Genomic DNA, 21,697 nt, shown 5'->3' with positions numbered 1-21,697 from the left:
CCAGTGCCATACTGCAGGATTCTTAAGTTTTATTGACATCTCAAGACATTCCTAACTTAGTAGAAGCATTTTTGAATTTATATGCTTTGAACCAGCAGTTAAAGCCATTTATCATATTTATTCTGGATTAAGCATTAATTATGGTATATCTGGTTGTTTTATTAACTCTTGTTTGTTTGTTTATAAAAATTTTACAGACAATGCCAAGGAAGTATTCAGCACCAGGTCAACTTTGTATCTCCATGACCAACTCTGTGGGAGGATCTTCTACTGCCTCAGTGGGTTCACTGAATCCTTTTAGCAAGACCCCTCTCTGCCAGTATGGTTATCCTGGAGCACCCTATAGTGCCCAGTGGACTGGAGCACCTCCCCAACAACAACCAGGGATTATACCACCAACAGCTGGTCTTCAGTTTCAAGGAGTTGGTAGCACTTCACTACAGAGCTTTCCCTTGGGTACTTTGCAGAAATCTGTCAGCAATCCTACTGGATCCAATCTTAGGACAACATAGATGCTAGTTCTGGATAAGTGTGATCAATAGATTGAGTGGAATTCAGGGTTTAATGCCTCTGCTGATGTTGCCAGGGATAGGTCATAGAGCTTCAAAGTATACAAATGGCTGACACTGCTTTTATATACACAGCATCATTGAGAGCTATTTTACTAGTTCTGTTTCAAACAGCGTTCTGTGCGGACATGTATTTACCCATCAGTTTTTGATGTTCAAACACTGTGATATAAATGTTGTTGGACAACAGTAGTAAAAGTGAATTTAGAGGGTTTAAAGTTTTAAAGAAAAACATAAAAAAAAACTAAAGCTAGCTATAATCCATAATTATCAGAGACACTTTAACTTCCTTTGTTACTTCATTGTATTAGGTAAATAAATGTGAATGTAAAATTGTATAAATGTACTTGAATACTTGTTTTCCCAGTATGCTTGCTGGATTCATAGTGCCTTGTATTGTGCTTCTGACTTGTCTGCAGGAAAGCACTTAGTGTCCCCAAACAGAGAAATTAAAAAAGAAAGAGAGCAAGTGAAGATGGAGTTGTGGTAATGCGGATAGTTACACTTGTTCTTTAACACACCTGTTGTCACTGGCAGCGACTGAAATGCCATCCATTCCCCCTAAATGTGTTCTAATACTTGTCCTTCCCTCCCAGTGATAGCCTTTTAATTACTGAAAAAGTGGAGTCACTTAAAGCTAAAGTAATAGTTTAAGTTTTCTTGTGTAGTTTAAGGGTCTGCATTTTTTGGAATTTTCATCAAGTGCTGTTGTTTCCAAAAATGCATTAAAAAACTAATTTGCATTTGATTCTATTAAAGTCACCAAGTCAAAATATTACTTAGTAGTTTTTATCAGCATGAATAGTGCTGATACATGTTTAAAATAGCAAGCCATGCCAAAATATGTTTTATTTTCCTTTGCTTTTAAATTGGTGGAAGAAAATTAGGTGCTGCAAAGAATCCACCATTAATCTTTAAGTGTAATTCCTCATCGCAGTTTATTGATAATCTTATTTATTGTACACATGACCATTGTAAAATTTACTTTGTATTTTGAGGCTCTCACCATTAAAATAACTTTTGAAGCAACACAGAAACAATTGTATGAACCCTGGATATATGGGAAATGTGAAAAATGACATGGAAAATTTGTATACACTGAGGAAAGTCTTTCTCAATACTATCTTCTGGTTTTTCCTGGAATGTAAATCGTGATATCTAGATAAAATTTAGCATTACCCAGAGTCTATCCAGCAGTGATCATATATTTAGGCTGAGTGCACTAATTTACAGTAACTTCCAAATTCAGAATCAAGCTAATGTTTAAAAAACTACACGTTACAATGTTAAAAAAGTCAGATTTGTTTCCAATATGAACATTTACCTTAAAATGTGGGACTTTTTTTTTCTTTCTTTAACCTGACCCTGAGAATGTTTACTCTTCCTCTTCACATTTCAATCTAAGCTACACATTTAATTTTGTTTTACCAGGTATTTACAGAAATGTGACTTGTGAAGAACTGGTTGAGGGAGTTGTGTTGCAGTTTTTAGTGATATGAAAAATAAAGGACAAATATACAAAATTTGGATGCCAAGGTTGTTTTAGAGTTAAGTTTCAGTTCTCTGACTTCATGAAAGAACTGTTAAAACCCTGCATTTGTAATTGTTGCAAATTGCAGGTGAGCACTTTATTTTGTTTTTCTTTCCAAGTAAATTGAGGAAGGTTGCACCATTTATTAAAATATTTTTCAATATAAATGAAAGGTTAGTTCTGCTGTAACTGTTATGATAATTCATGGAACTGAAGCATTTGTTAGTGCAGCACGTGTTGCAAACTGTTGCTGACATGTGAGCCTTAAACAATATTGAAGAGTTGGGAAGCTTAAAAATTGAAGTTGTAGAGGTAGACATACTATAGCAAATTATTCCATTAGCTCTTGTTTGGAACACCCAAACTCTAAGAAAAGCATGCTTTGAAATCCAAGTTCCCTTGTAAAAAAAAAACCTGTTATGAAGAATACAGTACACGTTTGTCTCTTTCAAGACTTTAATACAAAAAGCTTAGAATTATAGTGTAATGTTATTGTTATTTGGAGGTGTAATGGTATTCTGTACACCTGCTTTGGGGAAGGGAGGGTTGGCATTTCTTTTATTTTAGACAGATAGGCATGATAAAACTTTTATTTCTCTGTCTTTGCTTCCCTTTTAATAAAATTTGAACTGGTATGAGGATTGTTTCAGCAGGTGCTTTTGTAACTTCTACCCTATGCTTAATGATATTTCTTATTCTGTATGTGGATTCCTTTCAAGCAAAGGAAATAAAGGCAAGTACTGCAATCAGTATTATTCCTTAGACTGCAATAAACTGTGAAAAGTCCACATTATTATGTCGCTTTTAAGTCGAGAGTAACATTTATCAGATGAGTTACCTGACCTCTTGTAGGGGGGTGGGGGGAGCCCTAGATCTCTGAAATGTAAACTATTTGCATGGGGTTGAGGAAGTGGCTCAAGTTTCTAAGTGGTGAATTTTCTTCTAAACCCATCACTTCACCCTTCTTCCACCCCCAAACAAAAGAACTCCAGTGGAGGTTGATGTAGAATATGCAATAAATAATCCTGGGACTGCTATTGAGAATATGATTTTGGTTACTTCAGATTTTTGTTCCTTTTTCAGGACAGGCAGAGTTATGAATTTCAGTACATGTATGCTATTCTTGTGCATTGGGATGCATATTAATATATTCTCTATTGTGTTGCTCTATAGTTATGAATTATCATCCAACATCTAAAGCAAAAAGCAGCTGGTGTTCATTTATTTTAAACTGGGGTGCAGAGCCCATTTCTTCCCCCATATTCTTGTTTTGGGCTTTTTAATGTGGAAAAATTGGACCTATTTACTTTCCCTTTATAAGGAAAACAATTGGGGAGTAAGATGTACAACTATAAATGCTACTGACATGCATTAAATTATTTTCTGTAATACCTTTCTCCCCACTGTATCTACCCCTTCCCATTGCAACAAATTGCAGTCTTGAACCTCTTCTGTTGCTCTGGAGTTCAATGTCTGTCCAAGAGATCTTTCATTATTTAACATTGTACACTGTAAAGAAATGTGGGGATCATTTGCAACATGAATTGTATGTTTGCACTAAATAAGGGTGTTGAGCTACATGCAAGATTGCGCTTTGCGCTGAAATTTGTTACTTTCTTTGTAGATTATTAACTGAAATCATTCAAATAAAAATGATCAAAATCTCAGTGTTTGCATATTTCTCACAATAATAAGTCTTGTCTTTGGTTATTGAAGTTGTATGCTGATGTGGGGGGGGGGGGTCCAGGGGGTAATAAGTTGTGGTTTAGCTACAGCTTGAGGTCAAATGTGTTATTTGGTGGTGTTTCTAATGGAATGCAGTAGGTCGAACTTGTTCTTCAAAAAGTCCTGTCCAACAAAGTACCAGTTCACAGATTTCCATTTACTTAATCCAAAGTTAAAAGTAAATTCATTATCAAAGTACATATGTCAAAATATACTATCCTAAGATTCATTTTCATGCAGGTATTCACAGAACAAAGACATAGAATTGAATCAATGAAAAACTGCATACAAACTGTCAATGTGCAAAAGACAAATTTTAAATAACTTAATAAATATTACTGAGAAGGAGTTGTAGAGTCCTTGAAAGGGGGTCCATTGCCTGTGGACTCAGTTCATTGTTGAGTTGAATGAAGTTATCCATGCTACTTTCAGGAGCCTGAGGGTTGAAGAGTAATAACTGCTCCTAAACCTACTGGTGTGGGACTTATTTAGAGATACAGCATAGAATAGGCCCTTTCAACCAAGAGCTGCCCTACCCAGCAACCTGTCCATTTAACATGAGCCTAATCAGATGACAATTTTCAACAACCAATTAGCCTACTAATTGACACATTTTTGGACTGTGGGGGAAACTGAAACACCTGGAGAAAACCCACGCAGTCACAGGGAGAACATAGGGACTCCTTACATGGTGGAATTGAACTCTAAACTTTGCTCAACCTGCAATAGCATCTAACCGCTATGCTACCACGGTGCCTGGACCTCTTAGATGGTGGGAGTCCTTGATGGATACTGCTTGTGGCAGCACCACAAGAATCCAGGAAGTTCTAGTAATATTTGTATTAGAGCATCTACTTTCTAAAATACTGAAGATTTTACATTTTTATAGCTTACTGCTTTGAAATCGCCCCAACCACCTTGACCAATAACTGCACATGCAACAAGAAACACAGGTTGTGAAGATTTTCAGTAGAGGTTTTGGAATTCTTTAAGGATGCATTTCTGTTACCTGAATGACTATTGTAGGAGTTGCCAGTATTGTAAAACTAAATTTTTTTCAGTTGTTCAAAAATTCTTATGTCTGGCATTTGACTTGCTCTTCAGTCCATAATGTGACCCAAAGGTCCAGTGTGTGGGTTAGGTATATGAACAAGGTTGCAATCAGAAACACTGGTGGAAGAGTCAGGAGAAATTTGAAATTCCCTTTGAGGTCTGGCTTAAAGTATTGTTTTACTACATTAGCAGTAACCTGCAATTTTGCCAAAGAAACCTGGTAGTCCAGCTCCATCAAATGTCCTTAGAATTCTAAAGAAGGGTGAACAGCCAGCGATCAAGGTCCATCTCAGTAACATAATTAGGAAGGTGTTGAGTTCAGGCAGTTAAGTGCTAAATTAAAGGGCAGGACCTCCAGGATCATGATCTCATGATTGCTACACATGCCACATGTTAGCAAGGCTAGAAATGATAGTTTAACAAATGGCTAAGGAGATGAAGAAGGGAGGACTTAAGATTTTTTGGATTATTAGGCTCTCTTCCAGTGAAGGTGGAGGCTGCACAAACAGTACTGTTTGCCCCCTGAACTGGATAGGGACCAACATCCTTGCAGGAAGGTTTGCTAGTGCTGTTCTCTGGGCTTTAAACTAGAGTTGCAGGGAGCTGGGAACTGAGTGAAGTGGTTGTGGGGAAAGTAGAGGTTAAGCTTACATATGGGAATTGAAAGCTTGAGTATGGTGGGATTAATGTGAAGTAGGAGGCCGTGCACCATCCTGATTTGATAGAGACAGCCCTGAGAAGCACGGAAGAACATCTGGAGAAACTTGAAATGCCTGCTTTGCTGCTGCTGCTACTGTGCAATCGAGAATCTCCGGAGGGGAAAGCCCCAAATCCTTGGCTTTGCCTATGCTGGGGCTGGGGTCAAAGCGCTCGGCAGAGATGGGGCTTGGTGTCGGAGGCTTGAAGTTTTCAGATGGACTCGGAGTCGGATTGTGGTCGGGTGCTTCCAGGATGCTGCATCGGCAAGTTTGCGGCGCTGGAGGTTCATGGCAGGAAGAGTTTTCTTCCTTCAACTGTCTGCATAAGCTGATGGAACTTGCGAGAGACTTTGTGACACTTTTTTACCGTGCCCATGGTCTGTTCTTCTATCAAATTAAGTTATTGCTTGCACTGTTGTAACTATATGTTATAATTATGTGGTTGTTGTGGGGTTTTTTTAGTCTTGGTTTGTCTTGTGTTTCTGTGATATCATTCTGTAGGAACAAAGTGTATCATTTCTTAATGCATGCATTACTAAATGACAATAAAAGAAGACTGCGTGTCCTCATAATCTAATGTTTTGTGTGTCTATTTCAATACAAGGAGTATTGTAGGTAAGGCAGATGAGCAGATGTGGTAGTTCAATGTATTGAGGTTCCATTGCTTTAGACATGATAGATAGGGCAGTATTAAATGAGTAGGGGTGGCATTACTCATCAGGAAAAATTATTTGGCCCATCAAATATGCTTCACCATTCAATCACAGCTGATTTATTTTCCCTCAATCCTGTTCTGCCTTCTGCTTTAAATATATCAAATGACTTGGCCTCCACATCTGTTTGTGGCAATTAATTCACAGATTTTCCATCCTTTGGCTAAAGAAATTTCTCCTCACCTAAAGGGACATCCTATTTTGAGGCTGTGACCTCTGACCAACCCCTCTCCCCCCACCAATACTGAAAACATCCACTCCATCCCCACTCTGTTAGTCTTTCAATATTTGGTAGGTTTTGGTGAGATCTTCCCCCATTCTTCTAAACTCCAGCAAATACTCCTTTTTTTCCTGGGATCTTTTAGCTGTGCTAAAGGACTGGAGGATAGCTAATATTGTTTGTCATTCAAGAAAGGCTATAAGAATAAAGCAGGAAATTATAGCCTGATATCAGTGGTGGGTAAATTACTGGACGGTACTCTAAGGGACTGGATGTATACTATAAGTATTTAGATAATAGGGCCCGATTAGGGATGGTCAACATAAGGTATGTCATGTCTAACCAATTTTAGTTTTTCTATGAGGGTACCAGGAAAATTGAAGGAAAGGCTGTGGATGCTGTCTACATGGACTACACAATAGCCTTTGAGAAAATCCCACATGGACGACTGGTCTTGAAGCTTTCAGGATGAAATATTAATTTGGATTTAACATTGACTTAGGAGAAGACAGAGGAGTTGTAGATTGTTGTCTGTCACTGGAAGCCTGCGACTAGTGGTGTGGCACGGGGATTGGTACAAGGCCTGTTGCTATTTGTCACCTATATTAATGAATTGGATGATTATATGGTAAACTGGATCCACAAATTTATGGGGGTGTAGTGGACAGCAAAGAAACTTAACTTGCAGTGGGATCTGGACCAGCTGGAAAAATAATAGATGGAATTTAATAGGGACAAGTGTGAGGTGTTGAACTTTTGGAGGATAAACCAGGGTAGGACTTTTATAGTAAACAGAGCACTGAGGTTTTGTTGTAGAACAGGGATTTGGGAAGTTGGGATGTTATGTTGAAGTTGTACAAGATGTTAGTGAAGCCACATTTGCAGTATTGTGTTCCATTCTTATCAGCCACCTACAGGAAAAATACTAGTAAGATTGAAGGAGTGTAGAGAAAATTTAAGGATGTTTCCAAGACTTGAAGACCTGAGTAATAGGGAAAGGTTGAAAAGGTTAGGACTTTCTTCCTCGAAGCACAGAAGGGGAAATTTGATAGAGATAGACAAAATTGAAGGCATGGATAGGGTAAATGCAAGCAGGCTTTTCCCTCTGAGGTTGGGCGAGATGAGAACTAAGTCGTCATAGATTAAGGGTGAAAAGTGAAATGCTTAAGGGCAACCTCTTCACTCAGATTAGTGTGTGTGGAATGAGCTGCCAGTGGAAATGGTGGATGTGGGTTTGATTGCAATATTTAAGAAAGCTTGGGCAAGTACATGGATGAAAAGGGCATGGCAGGCTTAAATCCAAGTGTGGGTCAATGGGACTAGGTAGAATAATAACTTAGCACATTCCAGATGGTTGAAGGGCCTGTGTGTGCTGTAGTGCTCTATGATTCTATCATTTAATAAAATTTTCCAGATCTAATGGACAGGTTTTGTTTAGCAGTCTTGTCCTTTTGGAAGATAGAGTATAGAACAGTACAGCACAATACAAGCCCTTTGGCCCATGATGTTTTGCTGACCTTTTAAATTACTCCAAGATCAATCTAATCCTAACCCCTAATATAGGCATGAAAGATGATGGTGGGCTATTAAGTTGTGGTCATTGCATGATTTACTAAGATTTTCCAGTTCTCACATTGCAAAATGCTTTGAAGTGACTGAAGGATGTAGACAAGACAAAGAATATTATTGCTTATTTTCTTCAGTTGACTTACAGGATTATCTCTACATTTTGAACTTAGTTAAGTGTGGGGAATAACATCAGTAACCCAAACAAGAAAGATATTTCAAAGATAAACCATCCCATTAATCAGCAAAAGCAACACATTTCAATTCATCAATAGTTTAAACATATCTTAAAATTTCAATTTAGTTTGAAAGATTAAGCATTAAGTTTTAAATTTAATGTATAATAAAAACACTTAAAAAATGAAAAAAATGCCCATGGAAAAATAGAAGGATATCATTCAGAATCATGACTCCAAGGTACGGAATTATTGGTTATAGTAATTACAATATTTCTGTGAGTAACGGTCAAAAATGAAACTTATTCCAGTTTCATTCAACAGCACTCCAACATTTACCAACAATTATTGTTGACTAGAGCAATAAAAATTACTGGACATTTGGATGATTAACAAAAAATGAGATCAACAATGCAAAATTATATTTCAATCAGAAATTAATTAATATCACATTTACCCTCCATTTTCTCCAACCATGTAATGGCTTATGGTAAACTCCTGAAGCAATTGCAGTAGGCTTCTTAGACAACTTTGGATATTTTTCTAAACAGATTATTCCCTTAGCTTTAATTCTGATGAAAATACTGAGAAATCAAAAATGTATTTTCCTGTACAAAACCACAAGAGTTTCTGCACCTCAGAGTACAATCTAACTTATTACTTCAGTGCAATTTGCTATAGAAATTACCTACCACTGTGGTGCTGCGTAATTCATAACAGCAGCATAAAGCTTCCCAGGACATCAGCATTACATGTGGTGTAACTTTGAAATAAAATTACCAGATGGGCAAGATCCATTAAAGATTTTGAAGAACATAAATGTCTCACTTTCTCCAAAAGCTGCATTGTAGAGTGACAAAGGACATCTCACAAAGAAAAATAACAAAAAAAAGTTATGAAGAAATTATATGATGATAGCTTGCCACTTTGATTCTTCAGGCAGGTTCCAGCCTGCGTTTTTTCATGAATTGCCCCTCTCGGCAAGGACTGGATTCCACTGGAAATAAAAATTGCTTTTCAGATCAATTTTTCTGAACTCAATCTATTATAAATGACAACTAATTACTAAAATTACTTATCAGCAGATTTGTACTTCAAATGTAGCATTGATTACAACTCTGAAAGAACACCAAGAAAATATGTCAAAGTGGATTATGCCAATATTTGTCTGCATGGTCAGCTGTGGAAACTGAAGTTAGAATTGATGAAGGATCCAAGATCTAAATTATTTCAATGGCGCTTTTGGACAATGATTTGGAAGGCAATTAGCAAGGTAGTTGAATTTCTTATAGTAATTTTAAACAACTTTCATTTTTCCCCCCATTAACCACAATTTTATTATTTCCTAAAATATTTCTGAACAACAGAGGCATTTAAAAACAATATCAATTGCAAGCTTCACGGTTGAGTATGTTGTGCCACAACTTTGCTGTATTTTCAGGGACGACTGCCAACTGGAATTCAGGCTGTACAGTAAACTCCAGTGTGCATAAGACCATAAGATACAAGAAAAATTAGGCCTTTCAACACAATGAGTATGCTCCACCATTTGATCATGGCTGATTTATTTCCCCCTCAGCCTGTTCTTCTATCTTCTCCCTGTATGTAACTCTTAACACCCTTACTAATTAAAAACCTATCACTCTCCACTTTAAATATATCCAATAACTTAGCCTCAGATTATCCACCCTCTGGCTAAAATAAAAATTCTCCGTATCTAAAAGGATATCCTAGTTTAACACTGAGCCCTCTGGTCCTAGATTCTCCCACTATTGAGAACATTCTCTCCATATACACTCATTGTAGGCCTTTCAATATTTGGTAGGTTTCGGTGAGATTCCCCTTTAATCTTCTAAACTCCATCCAGTACAGGCCCAGAGCTATCAAACACTCATATTATCCTCTTCATTCCCGGGGCTATTCTTGTAAGCCTCCAAGGTACAGATGGTCAGAGTTAGATACAGAGCATTTAACTAAGGCAGGTCCACAGGGTCAGGTCAGTGCATTCTAGCTTACTAAATTTTAAAGAATCATATACTGCACAGTGAATGAAACATTAACGTAAAACTATACTTTCAGTAGCCTTGGACTTAACATAGGAGAAAAGAAAACAAAATAAATGTTGTGCACATGATGCCCACTCATTGATTAAATTGTCAGGAAAATTACCTATTATTAAGACAAAATTAAAATTGATATTATCTTATTCTTTTGAAAATCCAGGTGTTTACAGTAATGGAGATAACAATGCTAGATGCATTGATGTTCTCTGATCGTGCCATACAAAGTTGGTATCGTGCATAAGAATCCAACACAAAACTGCTTTGCTTCCTTGCATTATGATTTTTGCACGTTGAATCATTCTTTTAATGCAAGTATCTTGGTCCTAAAAGTTGCCAGCCATAGAGCTGAAACACCATCTTTGCCAATGTCTCCCTGCCATTTCACAGAATGCAGTTTAATCTCACCTGTTCTACTTTGATAGGCATTGTGGGTTTGTTTTGACGAATTAATCTTTTGTGGAGTTCTGCTCCTTGTCAACATGTGTTGTGGGCCTGTAGGAAGTGTAGATGGAGTCTGCTTCCGACAAGAGGCATTTGGATTGCTCTCAAAACTGATGCCATCCAGAGGAATATCCCAGAGTTCAGGATCATCTGCTGTTTCAGAAAAAAATAGCTTCTTATCAGAGAAAACCTCAAAAAAAAACTGCAGATGCTGAAAAATCAAAATAAAAACAGAAAATTCTATAAATACTCAGCAGATCAGACCACATTGATGGGAAGAAACAAAAAAGTTAGTTTCAGGTTGAAGAATTTGAAGAGTCCTTGGCCCAAAATACTGACTGTTTCTCTTCCCGTAGCATTGTTCTAACTGCTGTGTATTTCCAGCACTTTGTTTTTAGTACACTAGAACACTTGGGGGAGGCCCATGATGCCACATGGTGAATATACTAATTCCACACAGCCAGCAGTGGAAATCAGGATCAAGCTCTGGAGGCTGGAACTGTGAGATAGCAGTTCTATCAGCGGCACCACAGAATATATTATGCTTTGTTGTCTAAATTCAGTTTCCAAAATAACACTATTGCCCAAAATCCATGGCCTAAAAAAAGTTTCCTGTACATACAAATTATAATTTTGTGAGAATAATGTACAAAATAAAGTTTTTGTCATTTCCACTCCCACTATAATCATGCAGGTGTTTTGATCTTTATTTCTCACTCTGTAAAATGTTTGTTCCTTCCCATGCTAATGAAGAGAAAGGTTTGCATTTACTGAATTTACTGTCTCGGTGCACAGCTCAGTGCGTACCAGGAGCTCTGAGACACCAGTCAACCAGTTTGTTGAGATCCAGCCGCTGAACAGGTCAAGAGTTAATCTATGCCAATGATCGTTAGTTCATTGTAGGCGGTTATTTTTTAATTATTATTCAGGTTAGCAACCGTGGCTTCACTGCTGATTGTAAAATCCATGGCAATAAAAGGATGCCATTTTATCACAACTTACTGATTCAATGAACTTCTCAGTGCCAACCTTCTGGCTCTGACTGCCTGTTGATTTAAAATAAGCCAGATTTTCCACCCAGCCTAATAGGAGTACATTGGTTGAAATATTCCACGAAAATTTTTCATTCAACTGCTGACATTGTAAATTTTTGACTGTTTTTAATTCAAGAAGCATAAATATAAAAAACCCTAAAATAATTTCTTAATGAAAAGTGATCCACTGAACTTTCAAACAGCATGAATGCAATACCTACCAGCCAGGAGCTTATCCTCAAATAAATCTGCCTCATGGTTGATTGGCGTGCTGTGATTAATCTGTGGTGCCAATTTAGACTGCACAGCTGTCACTACAAATAGAGAAAATAATTCTAATCAGTATGTGAAAGTAAATAAATGCATGAAAAAAAAAGTTATTTGCAAAGATACCTGAAGAACCAAAGGGGGAAAAAAACTACTTAGAGTGGGAATTAAACACACATGGAAGCAGAGATCAAATCACATACTTTTTAGCCTTACTTTTTCTGGGTTTATGGCAATGTTAATTACTTTGTCAAGTATGTGTCCTAGGCTGAGAAACAGATAGTGCTGAAGATCAGAAATTGATTACTTCATATTCTCTTATGTTCATATTCATAAATGAACAGCCTGAAGTGGTGGTGCATGTCGGCACAAATGACGTCGGGAAGAGGAGGAAAGAAATTCTGCAGCGTGACTTCAGAGAACTCGGAAGAAGGCTAAAAAGCAGGACCTCCAGGGTGGTTATCTCCGGTTTGCTTCCAGTTCCTTGTGCTGGTGAGGGCAGGAACAGGGAGATGAGGGATCTGAATGTGTGGCTGAGGAGCTGCTGCGGGAAGCAGGGATTTAAATTCTTTGACCACTGAGATGCGTTTTGGGGCAAGGATGAATTGTACAAAAGGGACGGTTGCACCTTAACAGGTGGGGGACCAGCATTCTGGCAGGCAGGTTTAACACTGCTACATGGGTGTGTTTAAACTGGGGGGGGGGGAGAGGAAATATAAGGATGGAGTTAAAGGGAAAGATAGAATAAGGAAAGTTAAGAAAGACAACAGGATTAACAGGGCAAAAAGCTCAGGAAGGGATCAAGGGTATGTCCAAGTGCGATAGGAATCGATGTGAAAGGTAAGGGGAGTAATGGGTTAAAAGTATTATATGAATGCACAAAGTATAAGAAATAAAGTGGATGAGCCTGAGGCTCAGTTGGAAATTGGCAAGTATGATGTTGTAGGAATAACAGAGACATGGCTGCAAGAGGACCGGGGTTGGGAAATGGAATATTCAAGGGTATATGTCCTATCGAAAGGACAAGACAGGTGGGCAGAGGGGGTGGGGTGGCTCTGTTGGTGAGAAATGAAATTCAGTCCCTTGTGAGGGGCGACATAGAATCAGGAGGTGTAGAGTCAGTATGGATAGAACTGAGAAATTGTAAGGGCAAAAAGACCCTAATGGGAGTTATTTACAGGCCCCCAAACAGTAGCCTAGATATAGGGTGCAAGTTGAATCAAGAGTTAAAATTGGCATGTCGTAAAGGTAATGCTACGGTTGTTATGGGGGATTTTAACATGCAGGTAGGCTGGGAAAATCAGATTGGTACTGGACCCCAAGAAAGGGAGGTTGTGGAGTGCCTCCAAGATGGATTCTTAGAGCAGCTTGTATTAGAGCCTACCAGGGAGAAGGCAATTCTGGATTTAGTGTTGTGTAATGAACTGGATTTGATAAGGGAACTCGAGGTAAAGGAGCCATTAGGAGGTAGTGACCAAAATATGATGTTTTAATCTACAATTTGAGAGGGAGAAGGGAAAATCAGAAGTGTCAGTATTGCAGTTGAACAAAGGGGACTATGGAGCCATGAGGGAGGAGCTGGCCAAAGTTGACTGGAAAGATACCCTAGCAGGGATGACAGTGGAACAACAATGGCAGGTATTCCTGGGAATAAAACAGAAGATGCAGGATCGGTTCATTCCAAAGAGGAAGAAAGATTCTAAGGGGAGTAAGGGGCGACCGTGGCTGACAAGGGAAGTCAAGGATAGTATAAAAATAAAAGAGAAGTATAACATAGCAAAGATGAGCAGGAAGCCAGAGAATTGGGAAACTTTTAAAGAGCAACAGAGGATAACTAAAAAGGCAATACGGGGAGAAAAGATGAGCTACGAAGGCAAGCTAGCCAAGAATATAAAGGAAGATAGTAAGAGCTTCTTTAGGTATGTGAAGAGGAAAAAATTAGTTAAGACCAAAGTTGGGCCCTTGAAAACAGAAACGGGTGAATTTATTATGGGGAACAAGGAAATGGCAGACAAGGAACAGGTACTTTGGATCTGTCTTCACTAGGGAAGACACAATCTCCCAGATGTAATAGTGGCCGAAGGACCTAGGGTAATGGAGGAACTGAAGGAGATTCACATTAGGCAGAAAATGGTGTTGGATAGACTGATGGGACTGAAGGCTGTTAAATCTCCAGGGCCTGATGATCTGCATCCCAGGGTACTTAAGGAGGTGGCTCTAGAAATCGTGGATGCATTGGTAATTATTTTCCAATGTTCTATAGATTCAGGATCAGTTCTTGAGGACTGGAGGGTAGCTAATGTTATCTCACTTTTTAAGAAAGGAGGGAGAGAGAAAACAGGGAATTATAGACCAGTTAGTCTGACATCAGTGGTGGGGAAGATGCTGGAGACAATTATAAAGGATGAAATAGCGGCACATTTGGATAGCAGTAGCAGGATCGGTCCGAGTCAGCGTGGATTTACGAAGGGGAAATCATGCTTGACTAATCTTCTGGAATTTTTTGAGGATGTAACTATGAAAATGGTCAAGGGAGAGCCAGTGGATGTAGTGTACCTGGACTTTCAGAAAGCCTTTGATAGAGTCCCACAAATGAGATTAGTGGGCCAAATTAGAGCACATGGTATTGGGGATAGGGTACTGACATGGATTGTAAATTGGTTGGCAGACAGGAAACAAAGAGTAGAGATTATTGGGTCCCTTTCAGAATGGCAGGTGGTGACTAGTGGGGTATCACAAGGATTGGTGCTGGGACCGCAGCTATTTACAATATACATTAATGATTTAGATGAAGGGATTAAAAGTAACATTAGCAAATCTGCAGATGACACAAAGCTGGGTGGCAGTGTGAAATGTGTGGAGGATGTTGAGATAACGCAGGATGACTTGGACAGGTTGGGTGAGTGGGCAGATGCATGGCAGATGCAGTTTAATGTGGATAAATGTGAGGTTATCCACTTTGGTGGCAAGAACAGGAAGGCAGATTACTATTTGAATGGTGTCAAGATAGGAAAAGGGGAAGTACAACGAGACCTTGGTGTCCTTGTTCATCAGTCACTGAAAGTAAGCATGCAGGTACAGCAGGCAGTGAAGAAAGCTAATGGCATGTTGGCCCTCATAACAAGGGGAGTTGAGTATAGGAGCAAAGAGGTCCTTCTGCAGTGGCCCCTGGTGAGACCACACCTGGAATATTGTGTACAGTTTTGGTCTCCAAATTTAAGGAAGGACACTCTTGCTATTGAAAGAGTGCAGCGGAGGTTCACGAGGTTAATTCCCAGGATGGCGGGACTGTCATATGTTGAAAGATTGGAGCGACTGAGCTTGTATACACTGGAGTTTAGAAGGATGAGAGGGAATCTGAATGAAACACAAGATTATTAAGGGATTGGACATGCTAGAGGCAGGAAACATGTTCCTGATGTTGGGAGAGTCCAGAACCAGAGGCCACAATTTGAGAATAAGGGGTAGGCCATTTAGAACTGAGTTGGGGAAAAACTTTTTCACCCAGAGAGTGGTGGTTCTGTGGAATGCTCTGCCTCAGAAGGCAGTGGAGGCCAATTCTCTGGATGCTTTGAAGAAAGAGTTAAATAGAGCTCTTAAAGATAGCGGAGTCAAGGGATATGGGGAGAAAGCAGGAACGGGGTACTGATTGTAGATGATCAGCCATGATCACAGTGAATGGTTGTGCTGGCTCGAAGGGCTGAATGGCCTACTCCTGCACCTATTGTCTGTCTATAAAAACCTTTACTCGGGTGGAAATGACCAGAAAAAGCAACCAAAAGTTCACCAGCAATTTTTATGTGTGTTGCAAAAGAATTAAATATTGCTTGTGCTGTGGAGTGGTAGAATTTTCTTAAAAAATATATAGTAATATTTATAAATACCCTGTGAATATACAGTATTTAGATATTGTTGCATCTGATTGCACAGCCTTCATGACTGAGGACATTTAAAAAAACATGTGGCTGATTTAAATTGGTAAAGGAAGGTAAGATAGGCATATGTAATTTTACATATATAAATTAAAAAGCAGTTGTTAATCCAAGTATGCCTTTCTTTACAATTTTGATAATGTAGAATACAAAGATTAAAAATCCTACTGGAGATCAAGTAGATTATGTGATACATCTTCCACTGAGATCCATATATGTCTGCCCGAGCTTGTCCTGAGCACATGCTGCAATACAGCTTTCTGCTTAAAATAATGCCAGTCCCAGGACACTTGAGCTATATCAAAGGACTCATCACAGAGTCCTCCAGTGCCAAATGAAACTTATACAGCTTCCTCTGCTCACTACCCACTAGCACCTATACAATTAGGTTTCCTCAGGTCATGATTAAACCTTGTCCTTCTCCTCTTAAACCTATATCCTCTCATTTTAGGTTTCCTGCCATAGTAAAAAGAATATCTTCCATGATTTTATGCATCTCTGTAAGTTCACAGTTCAACCTCCTACACTTCAGGGAAAAAAATGCTCTGGCCTATCTAGTCCATCCTTTTAACTCAAGCCCTCTAGTTGTGGCAACATATTCTTGCAAACCCTTTCTGCTCCTTTTCCAGCTCAAAGGACATCCTTTCTATACTAGATGATTTAATGGAAGTAAATTTCAAAAGTCTAGTTAACACAATGGGCACTACAATACATATAGGGATTGAATTTCTTGCAGTATATTCACATGTTAATAGAACAATATGAACTCACATCAGGTAAAAGTGGGAAATATCCTTCTGTAAAGGACATTGATAACCCATTTGTCCTTTTTAAAGCTAATCAGCAGTTTTCATTTATACTTATACAGCACCAGCCCATTATTGATCATATACAATTTAGTTTGCCTGTTCCTTTCTGTCAGTATTAGTTAGGTTCACTTCTACCTTCTAACACTCACTATCTGAGTATTAGACAAATTCACATTATTAAAATCATACCATAATTGACATCATTAAACTTGTTTCACTTGCAGGATTATTACGCAGCTTAATACTTTTGCATCCTTTTTCCAAGTTCAATTGGATTTAAAATAATTTAATTTTAAAAACTACTTGCACAATTTCTAATCTATAAATCAAATTAGAGGTAGTTACTATGTGCATTAACATGGAAATTTTGAGGGATGTCAATTAAAAATAAAGTTAAAGCAGCTTCTGATGATCAGACAACTGCTCATCTTGTATAAGCAGTTTCAGGTACCTGTGTAATTATTTGCTTGGGCAACACAGCTAACAGTTTCTTGTGGCTGTGGTTTGAGATTCTTTGCCATCTGCTCTCTGAACTGTTGTTGAAGTTGCTTCTGTCGAAGTTTCCGTTGGTGTGTGAGGTCCAGATCAACATTGTAATCTGTACTGCTACGTAAACAGACAGCCATGCAATGCAATTAATTTCTTCATAAACTGCTCCTTCTTACTATCAATTCAAGGACCAAATATACCCCCCCCACCACCATTTAATGGGCCTGTTGTGAGAAAGAGCAGGTTAATTGCATTTAGAATAGATTTAACACTATCTTAATGCCAGTTCAGTACAACATACACTTATAAGAAAAAATTTCCTCACTATATAACCTCAGTATATCCTAAATCTGACATCTGAGTATTTAGAAAATATATTTCTCCCTCTGATAAACAAACTTAAATATAATGGATTCCAGTTAATTCGGGCAGCTGTTTATTTGGGACAACTCTTAAAAGAACAAAAATGATTCGAGAAAATAGCCGGGACTCCATTGACTTGGGACACTATGCTGCTTAATTGAGACAGGAGTCTGTGCCAGTACTCATGTGGCCGTTAGACACTACACCATGCTTACAGCAAATAGTTTTTAAAATAGCGTCAGTTTCACGTACTCAGGCTACTTTATGTATTTGGACTGACGGATGCAGATTCAAAAAGCAGTGATTTTGATAATTTTTTATAATTTTGACTTTAAAAATTCACACCCTTGCCAAGATGCCACTAAAAGATTTGACAACAGCTGAAAAAAAATTACCTTATTGGACCAAGTTAAAAGCCAGTCACCTAACACTACTCTTCGCTGGCTGGCAGATAAATGGAGTGCACAAGTCTACAATTACATGCACGATACATCAGCAAGATAAACTGAGAGAAGAATGGGTGTTGTGCAATGGACAACAGGGAACAGCTCAAAAACAAGAGCCAGTAATTACGTAGGCGGCCAGGAAATTTATTGTTGGATTATGATACTACTTCATGCAGGATAGCAATGAAGGCAGTCCATTATCTGCATCTGGTGTCTGTGCTGACTTTGTTCACTTTGTGTTCGTCCATCGTTGATGTTGATAAGGACCGCGACACCATTTGATGGTGTCGAGACTAGCGCATGATTTGGATTTAAGTGAGGGAGGGTTGTGCAGCGTCAACCTCACTCTCTCTTCCCAATTCCCATCTGGATCCAGTGGCAAGACAGAGTCTTCTGTGTCTTGTCCTGCTCTACACGTTCCACGACGCTTGCAGAGACTGCCCTCTTGACCGTTGAGACCAATGGAAGGTCCATCGGCTCAATCCGCTGGAGTCTGTCTTTGTTCACTTACAGTCAAGAGAGTATGGCAGTGTACACTGGATGAATTCCTCCATTGATAACTGTCAGGAGCCAATACAGTTTTATAGTACTGTAGTGGTAGTAGTATAGATTGTTCTAATTTGTTCTGCACTTTATTTAAATACATAATTTGTTACTTAGTTAAACAGTAGTTTGTCTTTTATATACCTTTTAACTATTTCCATGAAATTTTGGCTAATTGGGTCAGCTGCTTAATTTGGGCCAAAATGTACTGGTCCCAATTAGTTCCAATTAACTGGAATCCACTGTATAGTCAAAGATAACAAATAGAATGAAATTAAAAGTGAAATCCTCAATGAGCCCTTTGGATTTATTAATGCACAAACAGACAGACATTACTTATGTTAATTGCACTTCCTATCTCTTGATTTGTCATGGCAATTTTTTCACAAATCCATGATTAACCTGAGTTTATGTGAAAAGTTTTCCCACCCCTCACAATTTACTTCAATACATTGTCACCATTGCCAACTGATCTTTAATTATCTGGCCTATCACTTTCTCCTTTCTTAATCAATGTTTCTACTTTAACAGCTATTCCTGTAATACAAGGAAACTTGAAATTAATGGATCATTTTTCCATCCCTGCTTCTCTGAACACTATAGGAAAGATCAGGGTTCTGGATTTATCCACTTTTAGACTCTTTGCACCTTGATCCTGGAGGAATACTGTTTTGTTTAGCTGTATACATGTGAATGGTTGAATGACAAATGAATATACTGTACTTTGTCTTTCCATCTAATATAAATTATTAATAGATCAAGGACCAGAACTGATCCTAATATTAGGCTGCAAATTGATTGATCTGCTAAGCATTTCCCATTTTTCCTTCATTTATCTGTGATTACCTGCAAGCTCTAATTTTTAGAAAATATTTTGTACATTTCCTTGGGTGGGGCAGTGGCCCCCGCTCTCCAGGCCGCCTAGCGATACATAGCCGCGAAACATGCAGGAATGCAGAGGTAGCCGGGAGGTACACAGCACATCTTTAAGAAAAAACCGAAATAAACATGTTAATTACTTAGGTGCCGCCCGACACGTAATTGTTGGCCCAGATCAGTGCCGCTTTCCGATTGCATCATCTCTGATCTGGGCCGACCATGTGTCGGTGGCACCTAATTAATTAGCATGTTTATTTCGGCTTTTTTCTTAAAGATGTGCTGTGTGTCTCCCAGCTACCGTTGCATTCTCTGCGAATCAGTATCTGTCCGTGGCCTGGGGGTTGGGGTGTCATCTCGTCGTCTGTTTCCATTAGAGCAGGCAGCTCATCTTCTTCTATCTCTGCCTGCCTCGATGTCGAAGGTCGAGGCTCGTCATCTGCTGTGGCTGATGTGGAAGGCTTGCTTGACTGCCGAGCCTCGCGCATTTTTCTATAACACAGTTCTTTGTAAGGACTCAAACCATCCTGCAAATATCTCCTAAACCGACGTACCCTTTCAAAATTAAAGTTGTACTTTATCATTACTCATTCGGTTTCGATTGTTATCCTTTTTTCTTCCAATTGCATCAGCTCTTCATCTGTCAGTTCTTGGTGATGGGATGCCAAAACCTCTTCAACATCATGTTCGTCAGCTTCCACAAGCCAAACTCATGTTGTCCTTACTTCATTCACCACGATCAAAACGCTTAATTATGTCTAGTTTTACGCTAAGTGTAAAATTTACGAGCTCTTTCAGGCTTTTCTGATACCTCAGAACTCATCTTGCAAACAGCTGCTCACAGGCACGTGTTAAAGCAATGCCGTTCCGAATCCGGGGGAGAGCAGCTGCTCGGGGCGCGTGCTTTTTTTTCGTAACAGTGAAAACACGTTCTGAAAGCGAATACAGGGTACTAATGTAGGTCTTTCGTAACAGTGAGGTTTCGTAAAGGGAACGTTCGAAAAGCCGGGGACACCTGTATTAATGATTTCAAGTTTCTTAATATAATTGGATCATTCAGACCCCTCCATTCAGCTCTGTTTGTTTGCAATTGGAATTGGTTTATTATTGGCACATGTACTAAAAGCAAAAATGCAGTGGAAAACTTGGCTTGCATACTGTCAAACAGATCATATCATTACTCTGTGCACTCAGGTAGAACAAGGTAAAATAATACAAATGCAGAATGAAGTGTAACAGCTACAGTAATGAAAATATACAAAATATTGGTTTATTGATTGGCCTATTTCTCGATTCCCAATATAACACTTTAAATTTTGCTATTCTCTTTCTTGTTTTTTTTTACATTATTACGGGCTCTTATCATCTTACACTGGAAGGAATGGTGCAACAAATGATTGCTTAGTCATTGGTTAGGACTTTCCAAGTATCTCTGGTGTCCACTGAAAGTCAAGATAATTTGAAAATATTAAATATATTTTTAATTGGCACAAATTTCCCATTGCTGTATTAACTAGATACTAAAATCAGGGACAAAATTAATGCTCTATCAGTACAATCTAAATACTTTTCACATTTACTTAGAAAAGCACTGTAAATATATTATCATTAAATAAGCACACTTAACTCCACAGACAATGATCTCTGGATCATATCTGAGGCATCATCAAAGGTGACAGGATGCAAAGTTTAAGCATGGCAATCTATAATTAGATACTTTTATAGTCTGATAATTAGTAGAGCCTTAATGCCATTCTCACACTCAAGTGCTTGAAATTTACCAACCGGGAAAGTCTGTAATTCTCTTCTGCCACATCTTCCTTCCTGTCTGCCGTTTCTCTTTTAATATCTTTGTTGGGAAGACATGAAGTTGGTGCAGGTAGAGGCTTGAGATGAGCCTGTAATAAGCTGTTGTACCTGGCTTTCTGAACCATGGGTTCATCATCATTTCTTTTAGCATCAGCGAACTGAAAATCTGTTTGCTTAAAAAAATAAAATAAAAATATTTGTACAAAACTTGTGTTTGGTCAATGAATCTGATCTATTGGCCACTGAATAATTGTTTTTTTTGAGATGCCAAGATATTTACTATCATTGTACATTTGTACATTTGAAAGACGGTATTTGACATAGATAGCCTTAAATTGTTCAACTGAACTCTCATAGCAGTTGATGAACAACCT

The 21,697-nt window shown here is 38.5% G+C and overlaps 2 protein-coding genes across 14 annotated transcripts in view; one reads left to right on the top strand and one right to left on the bottom strand.

Moving 5' to 3' along the window:
• Positions 1 to 3,767, top strand: part of LOC140202656 (serine/threonine-protein kinase WNK1-like) — a 160,689-nt gene extending 156,922 nt beyond the window's left edge. For all 11 annotated transcript variants that reach the window (XM_072267777.1, XM_072267781.1, XM_072267780.1 and 8 more), the window contains one exon: positions 198 to 3,767. In XM_072267777.1, coding sequence (XP_072123878.1) covers positions 198 to 512 — 315 coding nt within the window. In that variant the 3' untranslated portion in view covers positions 513 to 3,767. The remainder of the gene's footprint in view (positions 1 to 197) is intronic.
• Positions 3,768 to 8,451: 4,684 nt separating this feature from the next.
• Positions 8,452 to 21,697, bottom strand: part of rad52 (RAD52 homolog, DNA repair protein) — a 44,964-nt gene continuing 31,718 nt past the window's right edge. The window contains exons 7-11 of one of the 3 annotated variants that reach the window (XM_072269398.1): positions 21,300 to 21,496; positions 17,249 to 17,403; positions 12,011 to 12,103; positions 10,720 to 10,908; positions 8,452 to 9,248 (exon numbers count right to left, since the gene is read on the bottom strand). In XM_072269398.1, coding sequence (XP_072125499.1) covers positions 9,187 to 9,248; positions 10,720 to 10,908; positions 12,011 to 12,103; positions 17,249 to 17,403; positions 21,300 to 21,496 — 696 coding nt within the window. In that variant the 3' untranslated portion in view covers positions 8,452 to 9,186. The remainder of the gene's footprint in view (positions 9,249 to 10,719; positions 10,909 to 12,010; positions 12,104 to 17,248; positions 17,404 to 21,299; positions 21,497 to 21,697) is intronic. The other 2 variants (XM_072269399.1, XM_072269400.1) reach the window with 2 other exon arrangements.

The sequence above is a fragment of the Mobula birostris genome, chromosome 9 (assembly GCF_030028105.1).
Source record: "Mobula birostris isolate sMobBir1 chromosome 9, sMobBir1.hap1, whole genome shotgun sequence".
NCBI classification, from domain to species: Eukaryota; Metazoa; Chordata; class Chondrichthyes; order Myliobatiformes; family Myliobatidae; genus Mobula; species Mobula birostris.
Note: the sequence above shows the minus strand (reverse complement) of the source record. Positions and strands in the feature narration are given on the sequence as shown.